This window comes from Gobio gobio (genome assembly GCF_949357685.1).
Source record: "Gobio gobio genome assembly, chromosome: 10".
Classification (NCBI taxonomy): Eukaryota; Metazoa; Chordata; class Actinopteri; order Cypriniformes; family Gobionidae; genus Gobio; species Gobio gobio.
In genome coordinates this window covers 26,599,362-26,625,118 of record NC_137116.1, presented here as the reverse complement: position 1 = coordinate 26,625,118, position 25,757 = coordinate 26,599,362, and the positions used below count along the sequence as shown (strand labels likewise).

The window sequence follows — 25,757 nt, the reverse complement described above, 5'->3', positions numbered from 1 at the left end:
GATAATAGAGAAAAGCCGAAGTAGTTATAACCAAGTTTACGGGCAGGTAAGTGAATTATTGTGGAGACTAAAACTCACTAGACTTAGAGTAATTTACATAAAACTCAGAGACGACGATGCTGCAGCTGATGATACAATGATGATCGAGAGATGTACAAATAAACGTTCCTCAAAAGCCTGATGTGTAATATTTAATAGCATTTCAACATGATTTTTAAAAAAACATTATGATGTATGGATAAGTAAACTGAAGTTGCTGCCTTCAGTCTAGTAATATTCATCTTAAAATAATATTTAAGTTATTCTTATGTTAACTTTATAAAAAACTATGCTACATAATACTAAAAGGCATTTTAAAAAGTATGATTGTGTACAGCAGGTTTGTTGATGTTCATAATTCAGAGGCCTTAGAAATTCATGCATCAAATACAGTATGATGCAGTGTGCTTTTAAGGGTGAGTGATGTTTCAATAAATCAAAAGATCAATTCAGACATTTTGAAGGAATTTTAATATTTTATTATAAAAAGATAACATGAGTGAAAATTCTAGGTGGCTTGTGTATAACTTTGTACAAACTGTTAACCTTTTAATAAATGGAGATCTTTATTGGACTAAGAAACCATGCACAGTTTCAAAAGTGTTTGGATTCCAATTAACTGGCAGTGAGGTTTTTATATATTTTTTTACATTTACTTAATTGGGCCAAAATGAAATAAATTTTTCTTCCCAGATCAGCAGATATTCAAACACTGATGCTACAAGGCTGACCTGTGTAAATGTTCATTATCACTATACAGAGAGGAAAATGTTAACATTTGTCATTGATTCCGCTCACATTTCTAAGCACAACACCAAATATGCAAAATATTTTTTTTGTAATAACAGATTCTTACTAACAGGATTTTATGTTTCTTTAAGATCACGTGTCTTATTCAGATGCATTTAAAAATACAACACCACAACTAGCAAAATAAATTAAGTCTTGGTTGTATTAAAAACAATGTATCTGATATGTTGGTCACTAGGAATTAAGGGAAGCCAATCGGAACAGGGTTGGGATGATGAAAGGCGTGTCTTGTCCAATTGGTTTCTCAGTGTTCTGTTCCGCCCACATAATGACAGATGGAGTCATAGTCAAGAGTGAACAGCTTCTCCTCGTAGCGGTCCAGCTGAACCATGGCTCGACACTTCTCTCGGTCTCGCTTCAGGATGCGGCCCACCTGCAAGATAAGCCATGTATTATGATTCTACTGCAGAAATACACATCTTCACATATGGATAGAAGTAAATAAGTTACTGCAATTATTATACAAGTTCATAGTATGTACATGGGGAACAGGACTGTAAAATAAAGTGCGGTTGCGTTTTCTAAAAATATGGCGAGACGTGCAGTCTACCAATAACATTAGAGCAACATCACTAGGAACCGATAAACGTCTTCACAGTACAGATACTACCGTCATACAGCGTCAAGTCGCTGGCAGTGTGAACAGGGCTTAAAGGGCTAGTTCAGCCAAAAATTTAAATTCTGTCATTACTTACTCACCCTCATGTTGTTCAAAACCCACAAGGCAGAACACAGATGAAGATATTTTGGATGAAATCCTAGAGCTCTCAGACCCCTCCATAGACAGCAATTTAATTAACACTTTCAAGGCCCAGAAAGGTAAGTAATACGTCGTTAAAATAGTCCATGTGACTCCAGTGGTCCAAACGTAATTTTATGAAGCGTCGAGAATACTTTGTGCGCAAAAAACAAACAAAAAATAATAATTTCTTCACGTCTGTGTCAGTCTCCTACACTGTTGACGTAGTAAATACAGTCCAGCGCTTCAGAGTTACGTCAGAGTTTACGCCGGCTTACCATTGGCCGATGCTGTTCACGTGAGCACCACGACGCATGCGTGTGATGCTAAAGCAGGAGCTGGCCAACGTAAACTGCGTAGAAGTCTATGTAGTGGACAGCACATTCCAGGGCCCAGTTTACGGCCGGAGCCCTCTCTGCCCGTAACCGTGAACAAAGGTTCGCTACATTTTGAGTGGATCTTGGTGGACTAACACAAACAAACTGTCCAACGCCATCAGATAAAGATGCTGGGACAACAGCCTGACACCTCTTAGAGCAGGGGTGGCGAACTCCGGTCCTGGAGGACCACTGTACTGCATAGTTTTGCTTCAACCCTAATCAAACACACCTAAACAAGCTAATCATGGTCTGAAGGGTTACTAGAAAGCTACAGGCAGGTGAGTTTTATCAGGGTTGGAGCTGAACTCTGCAGGACAGTGGCCCTCCAGGACCGGAGTTAGAGGGTAAGAAGAAGACCTCTGGTACCGAGCCCAGGAAGGACAGGACTTCTCATCAGTCCACATGCAGTTTCTGCCCTTCACCCATCTAGAGACTAATCCCTAATGTCCTGCTCTGTGACTGCCATACAAATTCCTCAGGACCTCAGCAGTAGTGGGTGAAACAAAGAAATACCACAATGAACCATTCATTACTATGTTTGGAATCCTTAAAAGTAAACTGATAAACTACACACATCCATTTCATACTTATTTAGAGAAATAAGTGTTCTCAGTGACAGCTATTTTTAATGCAACATCTTACACAGATTCAGCTGTTAATGTACAAACTAATGAACGCATGACAGTATAATCTTTTCCCATCATGTTTGGTGTCTATTTGTTTAGAATACTGCCATAGCTATTCTGGTGGTGGTTTGGAAAGTGAGAAATACATTGTTAAACTTTAAAGACTTCTAACTGTGTACATTGTGCAAATGTGCCCCCTCTGATGCCAGCAGCCAATCAGCACTGGAATGGAGAAGCACCAAATTGCAATCTCCTTGTCGGAAAGGGATAAAGGTACCATTTCAACAGACACTCCTGCTTCTGAGTCTCCCCGTGAGAGAGACAAACAGTTCAGCAAGTTCTGAGTCTGTCCACCAAGGATGAGAGACCATTTGTTTTATTAACAAAAGATAAACAATCTGTTGTATTACAATTGAGTCTTCTGAAAATACAGAAGAGGCTCTACAAGTTAGTAATCTCACCAATCTTTCAGAATAATCAGCTAACCAATAGGGGTGGGAATCTCTAGGCACCTCACGATTCAGAGGGCTGCGATGCGATTATAAAACTATTATCGATGCATCTTTTTCTCTATACAGATTTTCTTTTTTCTCTATTGGTAATTTTAAAGCAAAGTATTTGTAATGACCCATAATGAATTTACTTCCAATATTTTGTATTAATAAAACAAATGGAAGTGTTACAGAAAGGTTACATTTGCCAGAATATGTCCCAACATTCGAAGAACCAACAGGAAACGTGTAGCAGCATACTTGTAAATTAATACTGACTTCAGCATATTCTAAATTACTAACAAAGTAATGAGCAATACCCTCCTGTTATGTGCAATGAATAATATAATCCTTCAGACGTAAAAATAAAATAAAAATGTTGTTGTACCAAAATCACAGCTTTAATACAAAATATATAGAATTCTGTACCAGCAGCTCTCATACAAAAGTAATGCTAGTGGACTTCAGCATATTCTGAATAACTAGTAACATACAGCTGCTCTTATACACTAATAAAGTCTAGCACAGACAATTTTTTGCTCTATACCACAATAAAAAAAATATTCGAACATCTGAACACTAAATTAATATCTGCAGAGAATACGGACGCAAATCCTTGACCATCAAATTAGCGATCGAGTTTGTGGTCCTCTGGTTGGCAGCGTCTAACGTTACCGGTTCAGCCAAATGTTGGAAACGTGTGATATGGTTTTGCGTGTTTCGAAAATATTTTAGTTTAGTTTGACACAACTTGCATATAGTGTGGCTCTTGTCCAGGTTATTTTCCCCTTCGAGTTATAGAAGCCAATGTGCTTCCATATATACTCTAGCTTTTAATGCAGAGGGTGTCGGTCTGATGTCGCTCAGTTATCATGCGTCTCTGTTATGTGCACGCTGACATAACGTCAACATTACGCTATCAACATTTAGAAAATCGATTTTTTGAAATTTGTGAATCGATTCAGAATCGTCCGCATCGCGATGCATCTAAGAATCAAAATTTTACCCCACCCCTACTAACCAACCGAAGATGAACGAAGGACTTACAGGTTGGGAACGACATGAGGGTGGGTAATATTAATGCCATAATTTTCATTTTTGGGTGAACTAACCCCAACCCACTAGGATTCGGAACAGAGCCATACTCTTCTATACAAACAAGTGAATCCATATACCTGTCCTCTGTGCTCTCCCAGAACCACCATAATGTAGTCTGAGTCGTTCTTGGGTACAATGGTCTCCAGCATTTTCTGTCTAATATCTGAAACAGACGATTGAATAAAACTTACAACCAGTTATTAGACCAAAGTCTCTGTTAAAATGCCTCTATATAATGGTCAAGGTGAAAGTGTGTCGTACCGTCCAGCAGCCTTCCCTCCTCTGTACGACACACACAAGTGTGGGGCGTCAGGACATCCTCGATTCTCATCTAAACACAAAACAAATGAAAAAAAAAAATAACTTCAATTTAAACAAATATCTTATGGCTTTATAATATCTTAATTATGGATCATCTGGAAAAAAAAAGCTGCAATCTGTTCAGTGTATTTATGAAAACAAGAACACATCTTGTTTGTTTCCCCCCTAAAACACCAGTAGACACTTCAATATCTCTCAACATAAAAGCAGACACTGTTCAAAACAAACCAGTCTCAGAACTCTAGTGAAGTACCTTTGAGTTGTAGTATTTGCCTCCTTTGAATGCTTTATCTATGAAACGCACGCGGAGGTCCCGTTGGAGCCATGAGGGGGCTGGTGGAGAGGGACGCGACTCTTTTGCCGGGGGAGGCTTCTCTCTGGGAGGAAAAGCAAGTTCAAACAAATAAACATAGATTCAATAACATGCATGCAAAATACAGAGTTCCTGAGTGTCTGTCTTACCTGTCTGCACTTGATTCTCTGTGTTTCCTTTTCTTCTGGTCTTTCTCTCGGTCCTTCTCCCTCTCTCGATCTCTATCTCGATTTCCTCTCTCATCTTTGCCGTTTAACTTCTGCTCTCGTTCCCTCTCCCGCTCTTTTTCCCTCTCTTTGTCCTTGTGTGCTTTACTAAGACGACCTGGAAGACAGAAAAAAACCTATTAATTAAAGGTTATTTTGAGGCACTTACAATGTATTTTAAAACAGTGATTATTTTAATGTTTATGAATGTTTTGATTAACTTCCCATTTTTTTAAAGGGACACTAAAATAAATTTGCTAGATATCTGGCAAATAAAATGACTAATTGTCTTTTTAAAAGCATAAAAAGCAGTATTTACAGTTTTAAAGGTCCCATGGCATTAAATTATCATTTTATGAGGTTTTTCAACATTAATATGAGTTCCCCTAGCCTGAATATTGTCCCCAAGTGGATAGAAATGTTGATCGGTGTAAAGCCGAGTTCTGGCTGTCTTTCTCTGTCTTTGAGAAAATGACAGGCCAGACGAGCCAATCCTGAAGTCTCCTGGTTTGACGTCCAAGCAGGAACGGTTACCTCCCTTTCCTCCACCCAGAGAATCTGGCACGCCCATGCAAACGAGAGATCATTACTTGTGAACAAGTGAACGCTGGCAGTTTCTCAGTGTTTGGATGTACAAATGAAAACAGAAGTCTTTTTTCAGTTCCTTCTGATCTGTGATCAGTGATTTCTGATGTGTAGCTAATTATTTATTATTCCTGCACACGCAGCTCTCTCTCTCCAGACAGAACGGTGTTTTTTATCTTGTGAGTCAGTGTTTTTGTACGTCCTCGTCGCGTCTATCGGTTCTAAAATGTGCATACAGTCGGGAGTTTCTGCTCAACATCGGCAGAGTCAGATCTTTAGAGATAAACTTCACACACGCCGAAGCTCGGGCTGCACTGACTCGGCCTTCAACATCCCCGACCCCCAGTACTGCATCTGGCCCACAGCGGAGGCACCAAACGCGGACTGAGATTAAGCAGAAGGGGGTAAGCGTGAGCATATCCGGGCTAGCCAGCCTAGCCCCACAATAAACTGTATTACATTCGATTACTGCTGTTGTGTCTTTGTTTGCGCTGTGTACTCAACGCGCGTCACTGACGCTTTTATTTTATTTTAAAAATAATGCTATTATCAACACTTACTTTTAACTCGTTCATCTCGACAGCTGTAATGGTACTTTGCATGTGTTACAAAGTTGGTAATAATGATGAAGACGGACTCGGTGTGACTGGGACTCGTGTTTATTCAGAACTCTCAGATACAAACACAATAAACTCGCGCTGACAGACAGTAACAATAACTTTGTTAGCAATCGCTCCGTCTCCGTGATGTCCGGTTCGCGAACGAATCATTCTTCTGAATCGGTTCTTTTTAGTGAACCGAACCAGTTCACCAAATCGGACTGAATCGTTCCAAAGGGTTTGCGTCTCCAGTCAGCGCTGATCCATAATTTACTAAAGTTACTAACTTTCTGACATGAGTGACAGTCCCTCCGACTAGAAATAGACTAATAACCTGAAGTATATGCTGAAACTACAACAGTTCAGACATGCTGAGAACTGATGTGAAGTGAACTCAGGTCCATCCGTCTCTCTGGCAGCAGCTCGTGCCTGCTCGTGCCTCGTAGACCTCGTTAAACCACGCCCCCTCCGCTCATTTAAAATGCAAAGATGTCAGCCAATCACAACAGTGGGCGTTTTTACTGAAGTCTCACAGCAGACACGCCTCTTGAAGCAGGGCATTCAGCCACAGGGCAAACAGCAGTATAGAAAAAATGCCTTTTATTTCTAAATTATGACATTTTATGATGTAAAAGTCATACTAACAATATAAGTACACCTCAGGAAACATTATAAAATAATAGAAAAATGCCATGCCATGGGACCTTTAAAAATTAGTTTGCATACATGAAACCAGTTTCACGTGTGCAAACCTGCCTGTGAGAATCCCAGACCACACAGCTTCTGATTACAGAAAAATAAAGACTTGCTGATGATGTTTTGGGTTTAAACGCTTAAACCCAAACAGCTTGTTTTCCCACAAGCTCAAATTGCACTTAAGACAGTCAAGCTGGTTCTTCAGTCTGTATTCTCAACCGTTCTCAAACTATTTAAAAGATAACATGAAATCAAAACTTAAGCACAATTCATCAGTGCACATTAAAACAATATTAACTAATAATATCAGAGTTTACTTTCATAATCCAACGATCTCATAATGAATTAAAAAAGCCCTGCACTACATTATTTCCCACTGGACATTCAGTAGAAACCATGTCACATTCTGGAAGTTAAATGTGTTGCAAATTAATATTATTCTTAATTTGTCTTTAAAAGAATATTCAATGGGGGAAAAGAACAGATGGAGAAGCACCAGATTTAGCCAAGGACCAACATTTTTGATTGCTGGAAAACTCAGGCCAGAAATACTATACCCATTAATTCAAAGCAATTTGACAGTGTTCAAGTTGTACATAAACAACAGACATAGATGCAAGAGCAAACTTACTGAGGTCTTTGCTGTATTTGTCGTATTCCTTGCGGGTGACTAGTTTTAAAGAGTGCTGACTGATGGTTACTGTCTTGCTGCCGATGGCAAGTTTGACTACAACTCTGGCGTTATCTGGATCCACTCCCTCTATCTGTCAAAGAGATACAGTTTGAGAACAAGAAAAGGAGGCAAAATGAGAAGAAAAAAAGAAAAACAGACCAGAGATCAAGAATAAATGTCACACAGAGTTTAAAAAAAAAAAAATCTATGCTTTTTTTTTTTTTTTTTACAAATCACACCACACACAAAAAATTATATGGAAATGATTTCCTAAAAATATATTAATTGACATTAGAGGGAGCTAAAAACATTTATTAGTCAGATGATAACCTTAAAAATAATTTTACAATATTGAAAAAAAAAAACTTCATATGCAGTACATTATTAGAGCTATAATGTTTCTTGGTAGATATAAACAGGCCCAGATTAAGAACACATAGGGCCCCGGGGCCATAGCAAACCCAAGGCCCTCCTTCATAGTAGCCTATCTTGGTGCCACACAATTTTTACAACAGGAATAATTAGTTTTAATCATATATCCAACACACAGAGATACAATGCATTGTATCTCTATATAAAATATATAAACGTATTCCAGGCTACAACACATTAAAAGCATAAATCAGGGCTCCTGACTGCGAACAAATGTTTTTTTCCTGCTGGTGCGCCAACATTTTGTTAGAGGTCGCACTGGTGCGACCACCATGTTGCCCAACTGATAAGAGCTGCCATTTATTTTACATATGAGAAACATCAAACAGCAAATGAAACGAAAGCGGAACGGAACCGCGCTAGTGTAGCGTAGTGCGAGCTCATACACGGGCCGATCTCGATTACGCAACACTGTTACTACACAGCACTGGGAGATCCAGTGAGAAAGCGTTTGAATTCGCCACAGAATTAATAACATCACTACTGCGAGATCCAATGAGTAATACCCCATGGTATTGTGGAAGAAAGAGTTGAATGTTTTTTTTTAATGTTTTCAATATTCATCTCAGGGTTGGTACAAACTATTGAGAGTTGAGAGATATTCAAGTACTTTTAAAGGGCTTCACACTTTTTCCAGCACTGAAAAGCTCTAAATATTATCCAATTTTAATGTAATTTCTAAAGTGATATTTGTAAAACTAAAAGTTTAGAGGTGTAGGCCACTTTGTGGCAAACAAGCACTTGTATTTAAAAAAAGACATGAAATTACCACTATAAACAGCAGATGGTGGCAGAGGAGTGCTTATTAGCAATTTCCACTCCTTAAAGGTGCAGTGTGTGATTTTTAGTGGTATCTAGCGGCGAAGTTGTGAATTGCATACCCACCCGGAGTACATAGAGAAGCTACGGGGCCAACACAGGACAAAAACGTAATTGTTGGAGAGAGCAGAGAGTGAGTAGCGCTCTGTGGAGAAGTTTGTCCATTTAGGGCTACTGTAGAAACATGACGGCACAAAATGGATATTTCACTGTAAGGGGACCCCTGGTGTATGTAGATAGAAATGGCTCATTCTAAGGTAATAAAAACTTAACGGTTCATTATGTAAGGTCTTTATACTCCACTGAAAACATAGTTATGTATATTATATTGCATTTCTGTCAATAGATCCTCATAAATACTACACACTGAAGGTTTTTGCACATTACTGTTGTTAATAAAAGTTATCTGCATATCAATTCAAGCTCAGTGCTTCACTGTTAAAGTTCCAACAAAAAAAAAAAACACTTACTAACAAAACCACAAAACAATAGTAATTTTATGATTAAATTAATTATGATAAATCTTCCTCCAGCATTACCAAAGATCAGGTGCCACTGCTCTCAAATGTTAGTCTGGAGCAAGTTTGTAATTACCGCTGTGGGCAGTTTACCTCGACACTTCAGTTTACGTGGTCAGAGCTAGTCAATCTGGTTTCAGCTAGGATATACAGTGAGGAAAATAAGTATTTGAACACCCTGCTATTTTGCAAGTTCTCCCACTTAGAAATCATGGAGGGGTCTGAAATTGTCATCGTAGGTGCATGTCCACTGTGAGAGACATAATCTAAAAAAAAATCCAGAAATCAAAATGTATGATTTTTTTAACTATTTATTTGTATGATACAGCTGCAAATAAGTATTTGAACACCTGAGAAAATCAATGTTAATATTTGGTACAGTAGCCTTTGTTTGCAATTACAGAGGTCAAACGTTTCCTGTAGTTTTTCAACAGGTTTGCACACACTGCAGGAGGGATTTTGGCCCACTCCTCCACACAGATCTTCTCTAGATCAGTCAGGTTTCTGGCCTGTCGCTGAGTTTGAGCTCCCTCCAAAGATTCTCTATTGGATTTAGGTCTGGAGACTGGCTAGGCCACGCCAGAACCTTGATATGCTTCTTACAGAGCCACTCCTTGGTTATCCTGGCTGTGTGCTTCGGGTCATTGTCATGTTGGAAGACCCAGCCTCGACCCATATTCAATGCTCTAACTGAGGGAAGGAGGTTGTTCCCCAAAATATCGCAATACATGGCCCCGGTCATCCTCTCCTTAATACAGTGCAGTCGCCCTGTCCCATGTTCAGAAAAACAACCCCAAAGCATGATGCTACCACGCCCATGCTTCACAGTAGGGATGGTGTTCTTGGGATGGTACTCATCATTCTTCTTCCTCCAAACACATTTAGTGGAATTATGACCAAAAAGTTCTATTTTGGTCTCAACTGACCACATGACTTTCTCCCATGACTCCTCTGGATCATCCAAATGGTCATTGGCAAACTTAAGACGGGCCTGGACATGTGCTGGTTTAAGCAGGGGAACCTTCCGTGCCATGCATGATTTCAAACCATGACGTCTTAGTGTATTACCAACAGTAACCTTGGAAACGGTGGTCCCAGCTCTTTTCAGGTCATTGACCAGCTCCTCCCGTGTAGTTCTGGTCTGATTTCTCACCTTTCTTAGGATCATTGAGACCTCACGAGGTGAGATCTGGCATGGAGCCCCAGTCCGAGGGAGATTGACAGTCATGTTTAGCTTCTTCCATTTTCTAATGATTGCTCCAACAGTGGACCTTTTTTCACCAAGCTGCTTGGCAATTTCCCCGTAGTGTACAATTTTGTCTCTAGTGTCTTAGGACAGCTCTTTGGTCTTGGCCATGTCAGTAGTAGGATTCTTACTGATTGTTTGGGGTTGGACAGGTGTCTTTATGCCGCTAACGACGTCAAACAGGTGCATCTAATTTAGGATAATAAATGGAGTGGAGGTGGACATTTTAAAGGCAGACTAACAGGTCTTTGAGGGTCAGAATTCTAGCTGATAGACAGGTGTTCAAATACTTATTTGCAGCTGTATCATACAAATAAATAGTTAAAAAATCATACATTGTGATTTCTGGATTTTTTTTTTTAGATTATGTCTCTCACAGTGGACATGCACGTACGATGACAATTTCAGACCCCTCCATGATTTCTAAGTGGGAGAACCTGCAAAATAGCAGGGTGTTCAAATACTTATTTTCCTCACTGTAAAGGCCCTGTAAGTAAAATGTCAGATCACTAATATTTAATGCAGAAAATGTGCTTTGCTGGCTCACAAGATGCCTTGAAGTGCTCCACCTTATGTAATTCCAACAGCTCTTTAGTGTGTCAGTACACTGGTTCACCATTACTGTCACAGAAGTGAATATGGATGAAGTAAAGTCCACTCACCTTCCCGTACAGCTCTTTATGGGCTCCTGTCAGGACCTGCACACATCCTCCAGGCCCCAGAACCAGCGCCTCCTCTTCTTTCCCCCTCTCATCACCAGGTTTAGGGGGTCTCTTGGGGATGCCAGGCTCCAAGTCTCTAATGGCTGAGCGATCCGCACCCAAACCCAGCCCTTTAGGCCTCAACTGATGCTCTATAGGCTTCACATCTCTAACAGGTAATAAAAAAACAAATGTTTTGACTGACAAGGAGCCATTATGACATTTTAAACATATACCACAAGCTAACACAATCTCCATCACGTGCACGCAAGCATCCCGCCCCTCATAAAGAGCAGCCCGTGTGTTTCCATGTCCATACAAGCGGACAGATGGGCCCGTAAGCACAAAAGATTAAAAAGTGTGCGGCTAGTCTGCGCCAAAGATTCCCTCAGCCGGTCTGAAATAATTCTTCATTGCATTTGACATAAAATAATAATCTCACGTCATTAATGTCTCCAACTGGGACAATAATCCCAACACAAGGAAACATGAGTGGAAAAGACTTACAGAGAGCCAAACATCACATGGTTATAGCACAAACCAGTGATGAAACTATAGAGATACTGCCGAGGTCAAAGATGAAACATGCTAAAGCAGAAAACCTATTTGAGGCATTTCAAACACATGGTCAATGGCAGATGATTTATAATGCCGGACGCATGGCTGTAGATAATATTTCATTATTTTAAAGAAGATAAACTGTCATCTTTTTAAAATAAATAAATAAATAACCACAAGTGGAGATGAACAGGCCTAAATAAAGATCAATGTTTAAAATGTGATTTTGAGACTACAGATATGAGAATTTTTTGGGAGTACTCTAGGTTTGAGCTAAATTCCACGCTCAGAGCCCTCGATCCCCTTGGACAGCACGCCAAATAGGCTTATTTTACTGTTTTACTTTATCCGATTATTTATAAGTGTGCCTATATAGTTTGGCACTATATATATATATTGCCTATATATAGCCTATATATCGCCTAATATATATATATATATATAGCCTATATATCGCCTAATATATTATATATATATATATATATATATATATATATATATATATATATATATATATCGCCTAATATATAGCCTATATAATCGCCTAATATATATATATTAGATATATAGGTTGAGAGGTTCCGACTAGAGATAGTCGGAATCACCTCCACGCACGGCTTGTGCTCTGGAACCACACTACTCGAGAGGGGATGGACTCTTCACCACTCTGGAGTTGCCCATGGTGAGAGGCGGCGGGCTGGTGTGGGTTTGCTTATAGCCCCCCAGCTCTGCCGCCATGTGTTGGAGTTTACCCCGGTGAACGAGAGGGTCGTTTCCCTGCGGCTTCGGCTCGGGGATAGGTCTCTCACTGTTGTGTGTGCCTACGGGCCGAACAGCAGTGCAGAGTACCCGACCTTCTTGGTGTCCCTGGGAGGGGTGCTGGAGAGTGCTCCGACTGGGGACTCCGTCGTTCTACTGGGGGACTTCAACGCCCACGTGGGCAATGACAGTGAAACCTGGAGGGGCGATATTGGGAGGAACGGCCCCCCTGATCTGAACCCGAGTGGTGTTCAGTTATTGGACTTCTGTGCTAGTTACAGTTTGTCCATAACGAACACCATGTTCAAGCATAAGGGTGTCCATCAGTGCACATGGCACCAGGACACCCTAGGTCGTAGGTCAATGATCGACTTTGTGGTCGTTTCATCTGACCTGCGGCCGTATGTCTTGGACACTCGGGTGAAGAGAGGGGCGGAGCTGTCAACTGATCACCACCTGGTGGTGAGTTGGATCCGATGGCGGGGGAGGAAGCTGGATAGACTCGGTAGACCCAAACGTACTGTGAGGGTCTGCTGGGAACGTTTGGCCGAGTCTCCTGTCAGAGAGATCTTCAACTCCTGCCTCCGGCAGAGCTTCGACCAGATCCCGAGGGAGGCTGGAGATATTGAGTCCGAGTGGACCATGTTCTCCACCTCCATTGTCAAAGCGGCTGCTCGGAGCTGTGGACGCAAGGTCTCCGGTGCCTGTCGAGGCGGCAATCCCCGAACCCGGTGGTGGACACCGGAAGTAAGGGATGCCGTCAAGCTGAAGAAGGAGTCCTATCGGGCCTGGCTGGCTTGTGGGACTCCTGAGGCAGCTGACAGGTACCGGCAGGCTAAACGGACTGCAGCCCGGGTGGTTGTGGAGGCAAAAACTCGGGCCTGGGAGGAGTTCGGTGAGGCCATGGAAAAGGACTATCGGCTGGCCTCGAAGAGATTCTGGCAAACCGTCCGGCGCCTCAGGAGGAGGAAGCAGTGCCCTACCAACGCTGTTTACAGTGGCGATGGGCGGCTGTTGACCTCAACTGGGGATATCGTCGGACGGTGGAAGGAATACTTCGAGGATCTCCTCAATCCCGCCGTCACGTCTTCCATTGGGGAAGCAGAGGCTGGGGGCTCAGAGGAGGACTCATCCATCACCCAAGCTGAAGTCACCGAGGTGGTCAAGAAACTCCTCGGTGGCAAGGCACCGGGGGTGGATGAGATCCGCCCTGAGTACCTCAAGTCTCTGGATGTTGTGGGGCTGTCTTGGCTGACACGCCTCTGCAGCATCGCGTGGCGGTCGGGGACAGTGCCTCTGGGATGGCAGACCGGGGTGGTGGTCCCTCTTTTTAAGAAGGGGGACCGGAGGGTGTGTTCCAACAACAGGGGGATCACACTTCTCAGCCTCCCCGGGAAAGTCTATGCCAGGGTACTGGAGAGGAGAATTCGGCCGATAGTGGAACCTCGGATTCAGGAGGAACAGTGTGGTTTTCGTCCTGGTCGTGGAACACTGGACCAGCTCTATACCCTCTGCAGGGTGCTGGAGGGTTCATGGGAGTTTGCCCAACCAGTCCACATTTGTTTTGTGGATTTGGAGAAGGCATTCGACTCTGTCCCTCGCGGCGTCCTGTGGAGGGTGCTGAGGGAATATGGGGTCCGGGGTCCTTTGCTGAGGGCTGTCCGGTCCCTGTATGACCGAAGCAAGAGTTTGGTCCGCATTGCCGGCAGTAAGTCAGACTTGTTCCCGGTGCATGTTGGACTCCGGCAGGGCTGCCCTTTGTCGCCGGTTCTGTTCATAATTTTTATGGACAGAATTTCTAGGCGCAGCCAAGGGCCGGAGGGTGTCAGGTTTGGGGACCACACGGTTTCGTCTCTGCTCTTTGCGGATGACGTTGTCGTGTTGGCCCCTTCTAACCAGGACCTTCAGCATGCACTGGGACGGTTTGCAGCAGAGTGTGAAGCGGCTGGGATGGGGATCAGCACCTCCAAATCCGAGGCCATGGTCCTCAGTCGGAAAAGGGTGGCTTGCCCACTTCAGGTTGGTGGAGAGTTCCTGCCCCAAGTGGAGGAGTTCAAGTATCTAGGGGTCTTGTTCACGAGTGAGGGGAGGATGGAACGGGAGATTGACAGACGGATCGGTGCAGCTTCTGCAGTAATGCGGTCGATGTACCGGTCTGTCGTGGTGAAGAAAGAGCTAAGCCGTAAGGCAAAGCTCTCGATTTACCGGTCAATCTACGTTCCTACTCTCACCTATGGTCATGAGCTTTGGGTCATGACCGAAAGGACAAGATCCCGGATACAGGCGGCCGAAATGAGCTTTCTCCACAGGGTGGCTGGGCGCTCCCTTAGAGATAGGGTGAGAAGCTCAGTCACTCGGGAGGAACTCGGAGTAGAGCCGCTGCTCCTCCACATCGAGAGGGGACAGCTGAGGTGGCTCGGGCATCTGTTCCGGATGCCTCCTGAACGCCTTCCCGGGAAGGTGTTTCGGGCATGTCCAACCGGGAGGAGGCCCCGGGGAAGACCGAGGACACGCTGGAGGGACTATGTCTCCCGGCTGGCCTTGGAACGCCTCGGTGTCCCCCCGGAAGAGCTAGAGGAAGTGTCTAGGGAGAGGGAAGTCTGGGCATCTCTGCTTAGACTGCTGCCCCCGTGACCCGGCCCCGGATAAGCGGAAGAAACGCTTCTGAAAAAAACGAAAAAACGAAAAACGAGCTGTTTTCTCATTTTTCAACTTTCAATATTAAATAAAAAAATCGAATGAACGAATGATACACGGATTCGTTTTACTTACATCTTTCTGCGGTTGAAACACTGATTGAGCGATTCTATGTGACATGATACGGATTTCGGTAAGTTGTCCTGTATCTTTTAACACACTTTCAGAAGCTCATTCGTGTTTATTTCGCACTGTTACTGGTATTAAGGCGGAAGAGAAGATCCGTTCATGTTTGCTCCGCGCTGCTGCTTCTAATCTATTCTTGGGATTTAAGAATCGATATTGTTTTGTAAAAGTGTTAATCGATTAAAATCGAGAAATCAATATTTTTTAATATTTATTTATGATGATAAGTATTGGTCTGGAAAACACATAGCCCCGGGACGTTGGGCTGCCCTGTGACAGTGGTAAGTTATGTTTAGTTAGACAATGTACACAATGTAACATAGTATTTGATCTGTAACAATGCAATACTATCACATATAAAACATTTGTACTCACATTAGTGATTAGCTTTATGCATTCATGTAATATCATCCTGACTGCAAATCCAGTCTCTTATTTACAAACGAATCTGGTGAAATTAACATATGTGCAATGTCTTCCCCACGTGAGCTGGAACTTCATTAAAAATAAAGTTTAACCACTCATTCCTAATATTATAATCCGAAGGAAGCTTATGCAGGGACTGTGTTCTTCCACAACCAGGCACAGCGCAATGTATTGCTCTCTTCGGCATGTTTATAGCTTGGTAGCGCGATCTGTTTAGCTCCACGAGTCGGTGGGCGGGGCTACAGAAGCAGACGTACATATTTATCTGTAGAGGCGGCGTTTGTGCATCCTAATACGTCAGTGGTCGACATATTCTGAGAACTCTCGTTTTCTGGGCCTGGTGTCAATAAAAGCTTTTCTTTGACTAACAAGGAAGTCTTCAGCTCTGAAACTTACAGGATATTCTTATATCACGATGAATTTTTATATATCAATGGCTCAAGGGAAAGTAAAAATGGAATTTAATACATTTCTGTCCAAAGAAATATCTATCACAAAAAATATGGAACCTTGAGACTCAGACCTTTCCAATGATATGCGTTTTGTCAAGATTAGAAAAGGTTGAGATTATAAAGTAGTTAAAATAATTTTTGTAATATGAAACCTGACACCGCCCACTAGGGGAGGAGCCCTAGCGGTTGATCAGGTCAGCTGATCAACTGCTCCTGAATGTACCCAAAACAAAGCGTAAGGTCAGAGGGGACCGTGCCTTTGCTGTGGCAGCTCCGAAACTTAAGAATGATCTTCCACTGCCCATTAGACAGGCCTCTTCGCTGCTTATTTTTAAACTGCGTCTTAAAACCCCCTTTTACTCCTTGGCCTTTGACACCTGATGTTGACATTTTGTTTTATTTTATTGTTTCTATGGTATCGCCCTTTGTCTTAAATCTGTTTTAGTTGTATTTTATGTATTGTGAGTAATGGATTTCTTGCTGTACAACACTTTGGTCCACTTCGGTTGTTTTAAAGTGCTTTATAAATAAAGTTTGATTGATTGATTGATAGATCGAAGAACTTAGAGTACTGTTTTCATGGTAATGCAACATCCAATTTCAAAATTTTCACAGGATGAATTTTGAGCTTTTGATTTATACCTAATGTATGACGATTGCTAAAATATGATGAAAAAAGCCACAAAAAAAAACAAACAAAGAGCGCCAAGCGTCCTGCTAGCGGTGACAGTTAAGGGGTTAAATTGAAAACAAAAATTACAAAACATATTAAAGTCGAAGCTGTGGCCTACATAGTGGCACACACTGAGCAGTGGTGCTCATGTGGGAGAAAAAGGTTCAATTTTTCATCTCCATCCCACTTTAATTACAATTCATTGAAAAAAAAAAAAAAAAAGAGGTCCTTACTGTTTAAATGTGCGTCCAATTCCCTCTCCTTGCTTCCAGCCCATTCCCTTCAGCATGGCCAACCCATAAGCCTCCACAGGAACAACTTCATAGTCGGCCTCTGTGGACTGAATCAGAACGATTCAGATCAATATTCGATACACATCTCAAACATCTCCACAGAGAAATCAAGCACAAGCCTACACGCACAGACTTACAAAGCAACCAAAAACATAATCAGACGCAAAACACTAATTAGAAACACACACCTCAACCTACAGAGAAGCTGATAATTAGATGAAATCTTACAGCTTCTTTTTACATAGAGGAATAAACAAGCGCCTTGACAGGCAGAGTAGAATTCACTCATAATGACTGAGCAGTGTTAAAGCCTAATCAAGCTGTAGCTGGCGCTCTCACAACAATCTACAAGTGATGGACTTGCACTGCAGGAGAAAATGACACTGGAGGTGTGTGTAAGAAAGGGAGAGAGGGTTTATGCAGAGTAAGCTGTTTAGATGCAGCAGGAGAGTTCTTCATCACTCATTTCATTAGGACACGCCCTTATCCTAAACACACACACACACAATGTAAATGTAACAAGAACACTGCGTGTGCAATGACCTTGAACTGCCCTGTGCTGACACCACATTTGGCACCATTACCGGACAACAGCTCGAGCAGCAGAACATACACTGACAGAACACTAATGGGTTTTAATAAAATATACGTCACAAACCAATTGCATTAGAAATCCTCTGCATGTTTAAACACACTGATGTGGCCCAGATTTGCAATTGAAACGAAAAGAGATCTTTATCTGTATACAGAATTGGTAACAGCCATATACAGCGAGCACAAAGTGGTGCAGTACCAATAATAGCCATTGCTCTTTAGAACAGTAAGCATACTAACATGGGATTTTCACTGAGGTCAAATCTTTTTTAAAAGCCCCTTATTAATGAGGCAGAATTTCTGAAACAATTTTCTATTTTTCCATTTAAGTCTGCATGAAATAAAAATTTAGTTTGTTTACTTTCCTAATAAAATTTACTTTCCATGGCTGTTTTGTGAAAACTCATTAGTGCATGTATACAAAAAATCTATTTGAAATATGTGCTGTTCTTTGCATTCATCAAAGTACCCTGAAAAAAAGTATTATGGTTTCCACAAAAATATAAAGCAGCACAACTGTTTTCAAGATTGATAATAATAAAAATGTTTCTTGAGCAGTGACTCATATTAGAATAACTGAAGACTGGAGTAATGATGCTGGAAATTCAGCTTTGCCATCACAGGAATATATTACATTTTGAAATATATTACAATAGAAAAGCTATTTTAAATTGTAATAGTATTTTACCTTAAAGTTCTACTGTATTTATTATAAAATAAATACATCCTTGGTGAGCATAAAAGATTTAACTTCTTACTAGGGCTGGACCAGAATATTTGAATATTCATTCGATGAGTTGGTATTCGATTTCGATTAAATTGTTTTTCTTTTTTTGCGCAAACCTGGAAACAGTTCTCATTCGCGCTTGCATATGTTTAACCTATAAAATCGGTTTTATTTTTTTTTTTACAATTATTTTATAGCCTAGCAGTTTTGAATTAACACTGTTTCCGTGGGCTGTTTTTCATGTCCGCGGGTTGAAGCGACCCCAATTATGTGATATTTATCCCAGAGAATGCAAATTTTAGTAGCAACCATGCCAAAAAAACACATATGTTGCCCCCCTGAAACGCGTTTGGGCGTGTTTTTGGCTAGTTTTGAGTAGCAATAGGGCGGGTTTTGTTGTGAAAACCTGGCAACCCTGATTCTCACATGGAAGTCCGCAAATAAATGTGCACATTACCTCAGTGATAAAACCTAAAACTCGTGCATTCGGATTGTGATTTATTCAAGGTGGCGGGGAGAGTTTTGTGATCTGGAACACGTTGCTCTCGTGGTCTGTAACATGATTGCATATGCTGTAAATATGCTGTCATATGCTTGGTATGATAAGAATAAATGCTGCCGTAAATAACGGCCCAATTCAAATGCTTACGTGCTTTTATTTAAAACATTTTTAAGTGATGAAATATATTGCTCTTGTAAACACTTGCCAGCATTTAAAGAAATACAAGTCTAGAAATGCATCCAAATTACAGCGCACGCAACCGCACGGTGCTCTGTAGTGGTCAAAAAGGTTATATACTGGTCAAAGATATATATAAGATATATTCTTGAAAACTCAGAGATGTGGATTCGGAGAGCAATTGGTGGGAGATGGACGGCTTCAGCCAACTCCTTCACCACTAACGGAGCGAGCTGGAAAAACCAAACTTTTCCCGGGCCACAACATCATGGCCACCAATAAAACTCAGCAAAGATTGTTCTTGCTCCTGCTCCGGCTTTAACTTCTGGATATTCGGCAGCGGTGCCAGGAATGAATGGCTTCACTCGCATCTTTCTCAGCCACCATTACTGAACTGCAACTCAAACCAGCGCACAGCATCAACGTCATCGTTCTCAGCCACTCCCTCTGTTCACTGATTGGACCGGTAAAAAATTGTTCGGAGAAAACCTAAGCATATACAGCAGTCCCAGACGTACTGAAGGAAAATGAAAATTGAGCGGAAGTACGTAGGAGGGTGGAGCCAGGCTAGTTTTTAATAGGATGGACAGTTGAATAGGAACCCAACCTTGTTATACTTAATAAATATATTTGTGTTCCCTGCAATGGAGTATTCTCTGTCTAGAAGCTTACAAGGAAACAGTGCATGCAAGGAAGCGTTCTCGAAGCATAGAAGCCCTGGAGAGCGCATCTTGAGATTCCTGCTTTTATTAGAGAGAAAAATATGTTCAGACTCTTCCCTCCGAAGCTTCGAATATTCAATGTTGATTACTACCGAAGCTTTAAAGCTCAAAAAAATTGTATTTGGACCAGCCCTACAGTATTCACAGAACGTTAAATCTGCATCTCTTAAATCTGTAAATCTTGTGGCTCACACTATAGAGTCCACTAGACTAGACAGTCTCATTCCGTAGTATAACCTCACACTCATTCTGGATCTATAAGGACAGATTCATCCTGCTTTACAAGGTTTTTCCATTTAATTCAATAGCATTTGCAATGATGAATTTGACACTAAAGATGTATTCTATGTGCAGGATTCTCAGGAGGAGACAAAGTATTTGCAAAAGCCTTTAAGTGTTTAATAATTTAAAGGGATGGTTCACTCGAAAATGAAAATTCTGTCATCATTTACTCACCCTCAAGCTGTTCCAAAACTAGGAATTTCTTTCTTCTGCTGAACATAAAAGAAGATATTTTGAAGAATATGGGTAACCAAACAGTTGAAAATACTATGGAAGTCAATGGGGTCCATCAACTGTTTGGTTACCAACACTCTTCAAAATATCTTCTTTTGTGTTCAGCAGAAGAAAGAAATTCATACAGGTTTGAAGCAAATTGAGAGTGAGTAAATTACAGAATTTTCATTTTTGGGTGAACTATCCTTTTAATAATGTGTAACACACCACTTTGAGAACCAACATTAGATAGACCATCTAAAAACAGTAAAGAGGTTCAGCTTTGGTTAAAACAAACAGGGATGCTGGTCCTTCTGTCCTTTTTTTGTATCCTTGATGGACCTACCGACTCTGGTCGCAAATCCACGTTGACTTTGTCACCATCCTCAAAACCCTCAGGAGCCTGGTTCTGCATGAGAAGTGGAATGGCAAAGTTGGGATCCGACTGTGGTCCGTTCTTCCATCTCTCCTGGTGTTTTTGAGACTCTGTAGATGATGACATTCAAACAGAACTACAATAATACCTTATTCTTCATTTAGCAAATGCTTTCTTCTTCTTATATAAAAAACTGACTTGCCATATTTTTAGTACAATAACTGAAGGAGCCTACGACCTTTGACTTACCAGCCTCGGGGCCGTGTTCACAAAACATCTTAAGGCTAAGGGTGCTTTCATATTTGGTTCGATTGCCCCTGCCCCCACTGGACTGTGTTCATATTATATTATTTGGGTCTGAACTGGGGTGCGTTTGCGTCATCAAAGCAGCAGCTGTTTACACGGTTGCTTAGTAACTACAGCGAGCGTGAAGGCGGCGAAATGCATAGCGTTGCTCACCTCACTTTTATATTTTTGTTTTTGAACCGTTGGTTTTGTTACCAAAGCTTCAGTACGTGATGGCACTTGCGTCTTTCTGCCGTGAATTTACTGCAAATGCTCCAAAGAACGCTGAAGAAAGGAGATCTACAGCTCTCTCCTAGCAGTATATCAGTCACGCTTGTCAAGAAAATGAGTGAAACACACATACAAACACACCTTTTTATCAAATCATACGTCATTAATAGCGGTTCACTTCTGCGATTTAGTACGATTGCGTTCACATCAGCAGCGAACCGTACCGGAGTTCACATGAATAGTACCACAGACCACCTTTTTAAGCGGACTCGGGTACGGTTCAGAGGTGCGCACCCGAGTTCGGAAGACAGAGTTCAACTTCACATCATCCAAACGAGCTGAACTCTGACATCAAATGAACCCGGGTGCGCACCAAAACCACTAGTGTGAAAGCACCCTAAAAGTAGCTCCTAACTAGAGATGCGTGGATGGGCTATTATTTCATCCGCATCACAAAACTCATCATCTGTCCGCCATCCATCCGCACCAACGTTTTTTGACCAGTTTTATAAAGCCGCACCTGCCCGCCATCCGCTGATTGTTTTAAGGTCTTTGGGCGATTCAAGGCGCTGCTGACGATTGGTTCAACCACCACCTGCCCGAAATTAACTAAAATATAATTTGTCGTCACATCATCAGCATCTCTACTCCTAACTTACCAATTTAGGAGAAACATGGGCGAGTCAGTCCTAATTTTAGGACTCCTAAATTTTTGCTCTATGAGTATTTCACAAATCATTTTAGCATTAAAGCTAGCTCCCAAATATGTGATAAGTTAGGAGTAGTCAAGAGGACTCCTAAGTCACCAAGACCAAATCACAAACAATCCTAATGGCTATTGCGGACCTTTCTGCCGTTTCTCTCTTCCACTTTGCTTCTTGTCTACTTACGGTCCTATCATAGCAAAAAGGCAAATAATAAAACAGTGTCAATAAAATCATTCATTTTAGTATTTATAATATTATAAATGAAAAATTGAGTACTGCATCTCAAAGCCCTTGGTATAATCTATCATTTACAGCAATAAACACAAATGACCTGTTTTGGACATTTTTATGGCTATGACTACCTTGACGCTTTATATCTCATAATTAGATTATGCGACTTTAGCCGGGGTTTCACAGACGGGGTCACATATACTTGTTTAATTAGTGATACTTATCCTATTTTTTTAAATCATTATTTAAATATTTATTTGAATATGGCAACATTTTCATTTTAAAATCTTTATTTGAATATGGCAACATGATACCACATTCTACAATATTTCTATAACTGACAGAAACTCCTCCCCCATCAGCAAATCACTGTGGTCATAGTTAGTAAGCGTGATGACATCATCCATAGCAACGAGGTCAGCCCCGCCCTTACTCTTAAGGCTTAAGGCTTCTCTCTTTTCCCTAATAAAAGTTTTGTGAATATGTTTTAAGAGAATACTCTTAACTAAGTACTTTTACTGCTATTTAGGATAACTCTTTAGTGCCAAGATAAAATGTTTTGTGAATACGGCCCCAGATCTATAACCATTAAGCCACATTATTGCCACACCAATTGAGATTTAAGAATTATTGATGCATTTAACGTCAAGCATTACATCAATGAAGAACCAATGGATTCAAATACTATACAAACTACTAATGCATGGAAGTACATGGATTACTCTATTAGCCCTTGTCAAAAAGTAGTACACTTAAGCATATATAAAAAAAAAAAACACTTTTCAAGGAAATAATCTACTTTAAAGAATATACTCTTAGAAATATGTTTTGGACATATGAGCACAATAATATGCATATTATTTACAATTAAATGAAAGTGTATTCAAGTTTAAATTTATATCAAACGCAATTGGTTGAATGTAAGAGCATTTTGACACTTAAGAAGGACTTTTGTACATCTTTATATGTAATTTCATGATTACTTGTATTGTCTTTAAAATAGTTAGTGTATTGCCGAATGTACAGACAAGCATTTATTGTAAACTAAAATATACTAATATCAATACTTTAATATAATTTCTATTGAAAGTTATATGTTGTGTATTTAATGTATTTGTAATTACGAATTAAAATATATTAGGCAACCTTTTAAATGTAATATCAATTGACACATTACATTTAAAATTATAATAAGGTACTTTTTATGTGCTTTAGTATGTTAGTCACCAACACATAAGTGTACTTTTAATGTCAACATATTAATATTATGAAAACATACTTAAGTGTATTAAGTTAAACTTGCTCTTTCAGTACACTTAAGTGGCCTTTTATTTAATTAATATATCTGCAAGTACAGTTATTATTATTATTAAACTTTTAGATTTCAGGTACAATAATACAAGTGAACGTTCAAAACAATTAAGCACAATTCTTTTTCACAAGATAAATCGTTAAGATTTATTGCCATAATCTGAAACTATATGGAAAATTTGGCATCTCACAAGTAAACAAAGTCAGAAGGTTGCGTTTTAGTTTAGTTTCTAGTTAGCGACTTGGACAGCCTTTTAGGGCATCATAGGCAACTTTTTGCAGTACAGTGACCACATTTTACACTAAATTACAATATTAATGTACAATGGTACTGACGTGGTACTCCAGTATAAATGACATGAATCATGTAAGTTTATGTTAATGATATATTTGTGGTTGCCCAAAAACGCTTCCTTGTTAGGCATCTCACTAGGTTTCAAAACGCGTCCAAAACCAACTGAACGAATAATAAAGCAACACACCTTCGATGAGTTCTTTGACGGCTTGAGACTCCACCGTGTCCTGCTCCTCTGGGGACGGGTCTTTGGTCTTGTCCTCGCTGCTCTTGTCCCCTCGCTCAGCATCCTGTCGGTACCAGCGGTTCTTGTGGATCAACGGAATAACCAGCTCCTTCGGTTTCTCCACCGGTTTGGTTCTGTCGAACAGACATACACGAGTTGAAGCACACGATGAGATATAAACAAAATCAACATTATACTGCTTTTAATGAGACTATTTGCTAACCTAGCTAGCGTTAGCCTTCAACTCACCCTTTTAGTTCTTTTCCTTCGACTTCAACTAAATAATCTCGCTCTTCCGCTTTCCCGGGTTTGGCCCTGCTCAATGTTTTACTAAAACCGAACGATATTGGGGCAGTTTTTTTGCCCCCATCATCTTGGCCAATATTAATCTTCAGTGATGAACCCTCCTGGTGCCACTCCGGCGACGCCATGTTTGTTGTGTGTTGTAATCTCTGGTAAATGTAGTTTTATTGTGTCATCATCTCTATACATGAAAATGTTCAAAAGACTACAATTCCTATAATGCAACACGGCCCTAATATCTTCTTTTTAATGTTTTAAGTATAGTTGAGAGAAAATCTAGAGTCTACCATTGGTAGCGCATAAAAAATGTTGTTCTATTATTTTGAAACTATGTGTTATTATATTAGTAATAAATATAGTTCTACCTGGTTCAACTCTCCTTGCAATGACCCCTAATTTAAGGGATTTAGGGGTTGAATTAACGGTGAAAATGTAACGCCAAGCACATATTTTAGTAAAATGTGTTATGTTACTAAAGAAATGTCATAAATATTGATAAATGTTGTAATAAAAATTAATATACAGGAGTTATAAAAGAAAAAGCATAAAAGCACATAAAATGTTTAAAATTAATGTAGCCTAGTTGTTTATATTTTGCCCGCGAAGTCTGGGCGTAGGTTTGTAAAACGTTTCAAAAAGTGTATCAGTGATTAATAAAAGTGTATTAATAATCAAGTTCACACAGAAACGTTCATCTGCGACATATCAACCTGCTAAATCATAAACTATGCAGATTAGTCCTACTGGAAAAACAAACAGTTTAAACCAGCCTAAGAGAGTTTGTTGGTTTTAGCTGGTTTATGTCGGTTTAAGATCTTCTCCCAGCAAATGACAGTGCCCAAAGTCCATCACCACTAAACAGACCAATCTCAGAGACCAGCAAACCATCTTAGACTAGTTTTAGCTTCTTCTTCTTCTTTCTTTTTTTTTAGCAAGGAGGTAACATTTAAATGAACTTCCACGCTAGTTCCCCACCCCACTTATCATCTCGATCCTCACATTTCACCTGTCCGCATTCTCTCCCTCGACCTGGCATGCTTTTAACCAAACCGGCAAACTACCTGGTTCGTTTACACAAGGGGCGGTTCTTCCCCTTATATCTTTCCCTCCCCTCAGCGCCTCCAATATCGCTTCTTACTCTTATTACAGTGTTCTTTCCTTTTTGCCCGCGCCTGGGAATATTATCGAAGCGTGCGCTGGATGCGATCTGGACCGGTGACACGCATCGCTGCCCGCAGCATGCCTTCACGGACATCCGTGACACTGTCCTCCAGCTCATAATCGATACTGTCGCCGTGT

General features: G+C 40.7%; 1 protein-coding gene across 1 annotated transcript; it reads right to left on the bottom strand.

Annotated features, from left to right (window-relative positions):
- Positions 1–489: 489 nt before the first annotated feature.
- gpkow (G patch domain and KOW motifs) lies at positions 490–24,639 on the bottom strand. Its single transcript, XM_079826258.1, has 11 exons — positions 24,405–24,639; positions 24,117–24,289; positions 20,840–20,979; positions 17,217–17,323; positions 11,254–11,461; positions 7,535–7,667; positions 4,967–5,141; positions 4,758–4,881; positions 4,445–4,514; positions 4,261–4,346; positions 490–1,222 (listed from the first exon to the last, which is right to left on the bottom strand). The coding sequence occupies exons 1-11, from the start codon at positions 24,584–24,586 to the stop codon at positions 1,094–1,096; spliced, it is 1,527 nt and encodes a 508-aa protein (XP_079682384.1). The 5' UTR covers positions 24,587–24,639; the 3' UTR covers positions 490–1,093.
- Between the last annotated feature and the right edge of the window lie 1,118 nt (positions 24,640–25,757).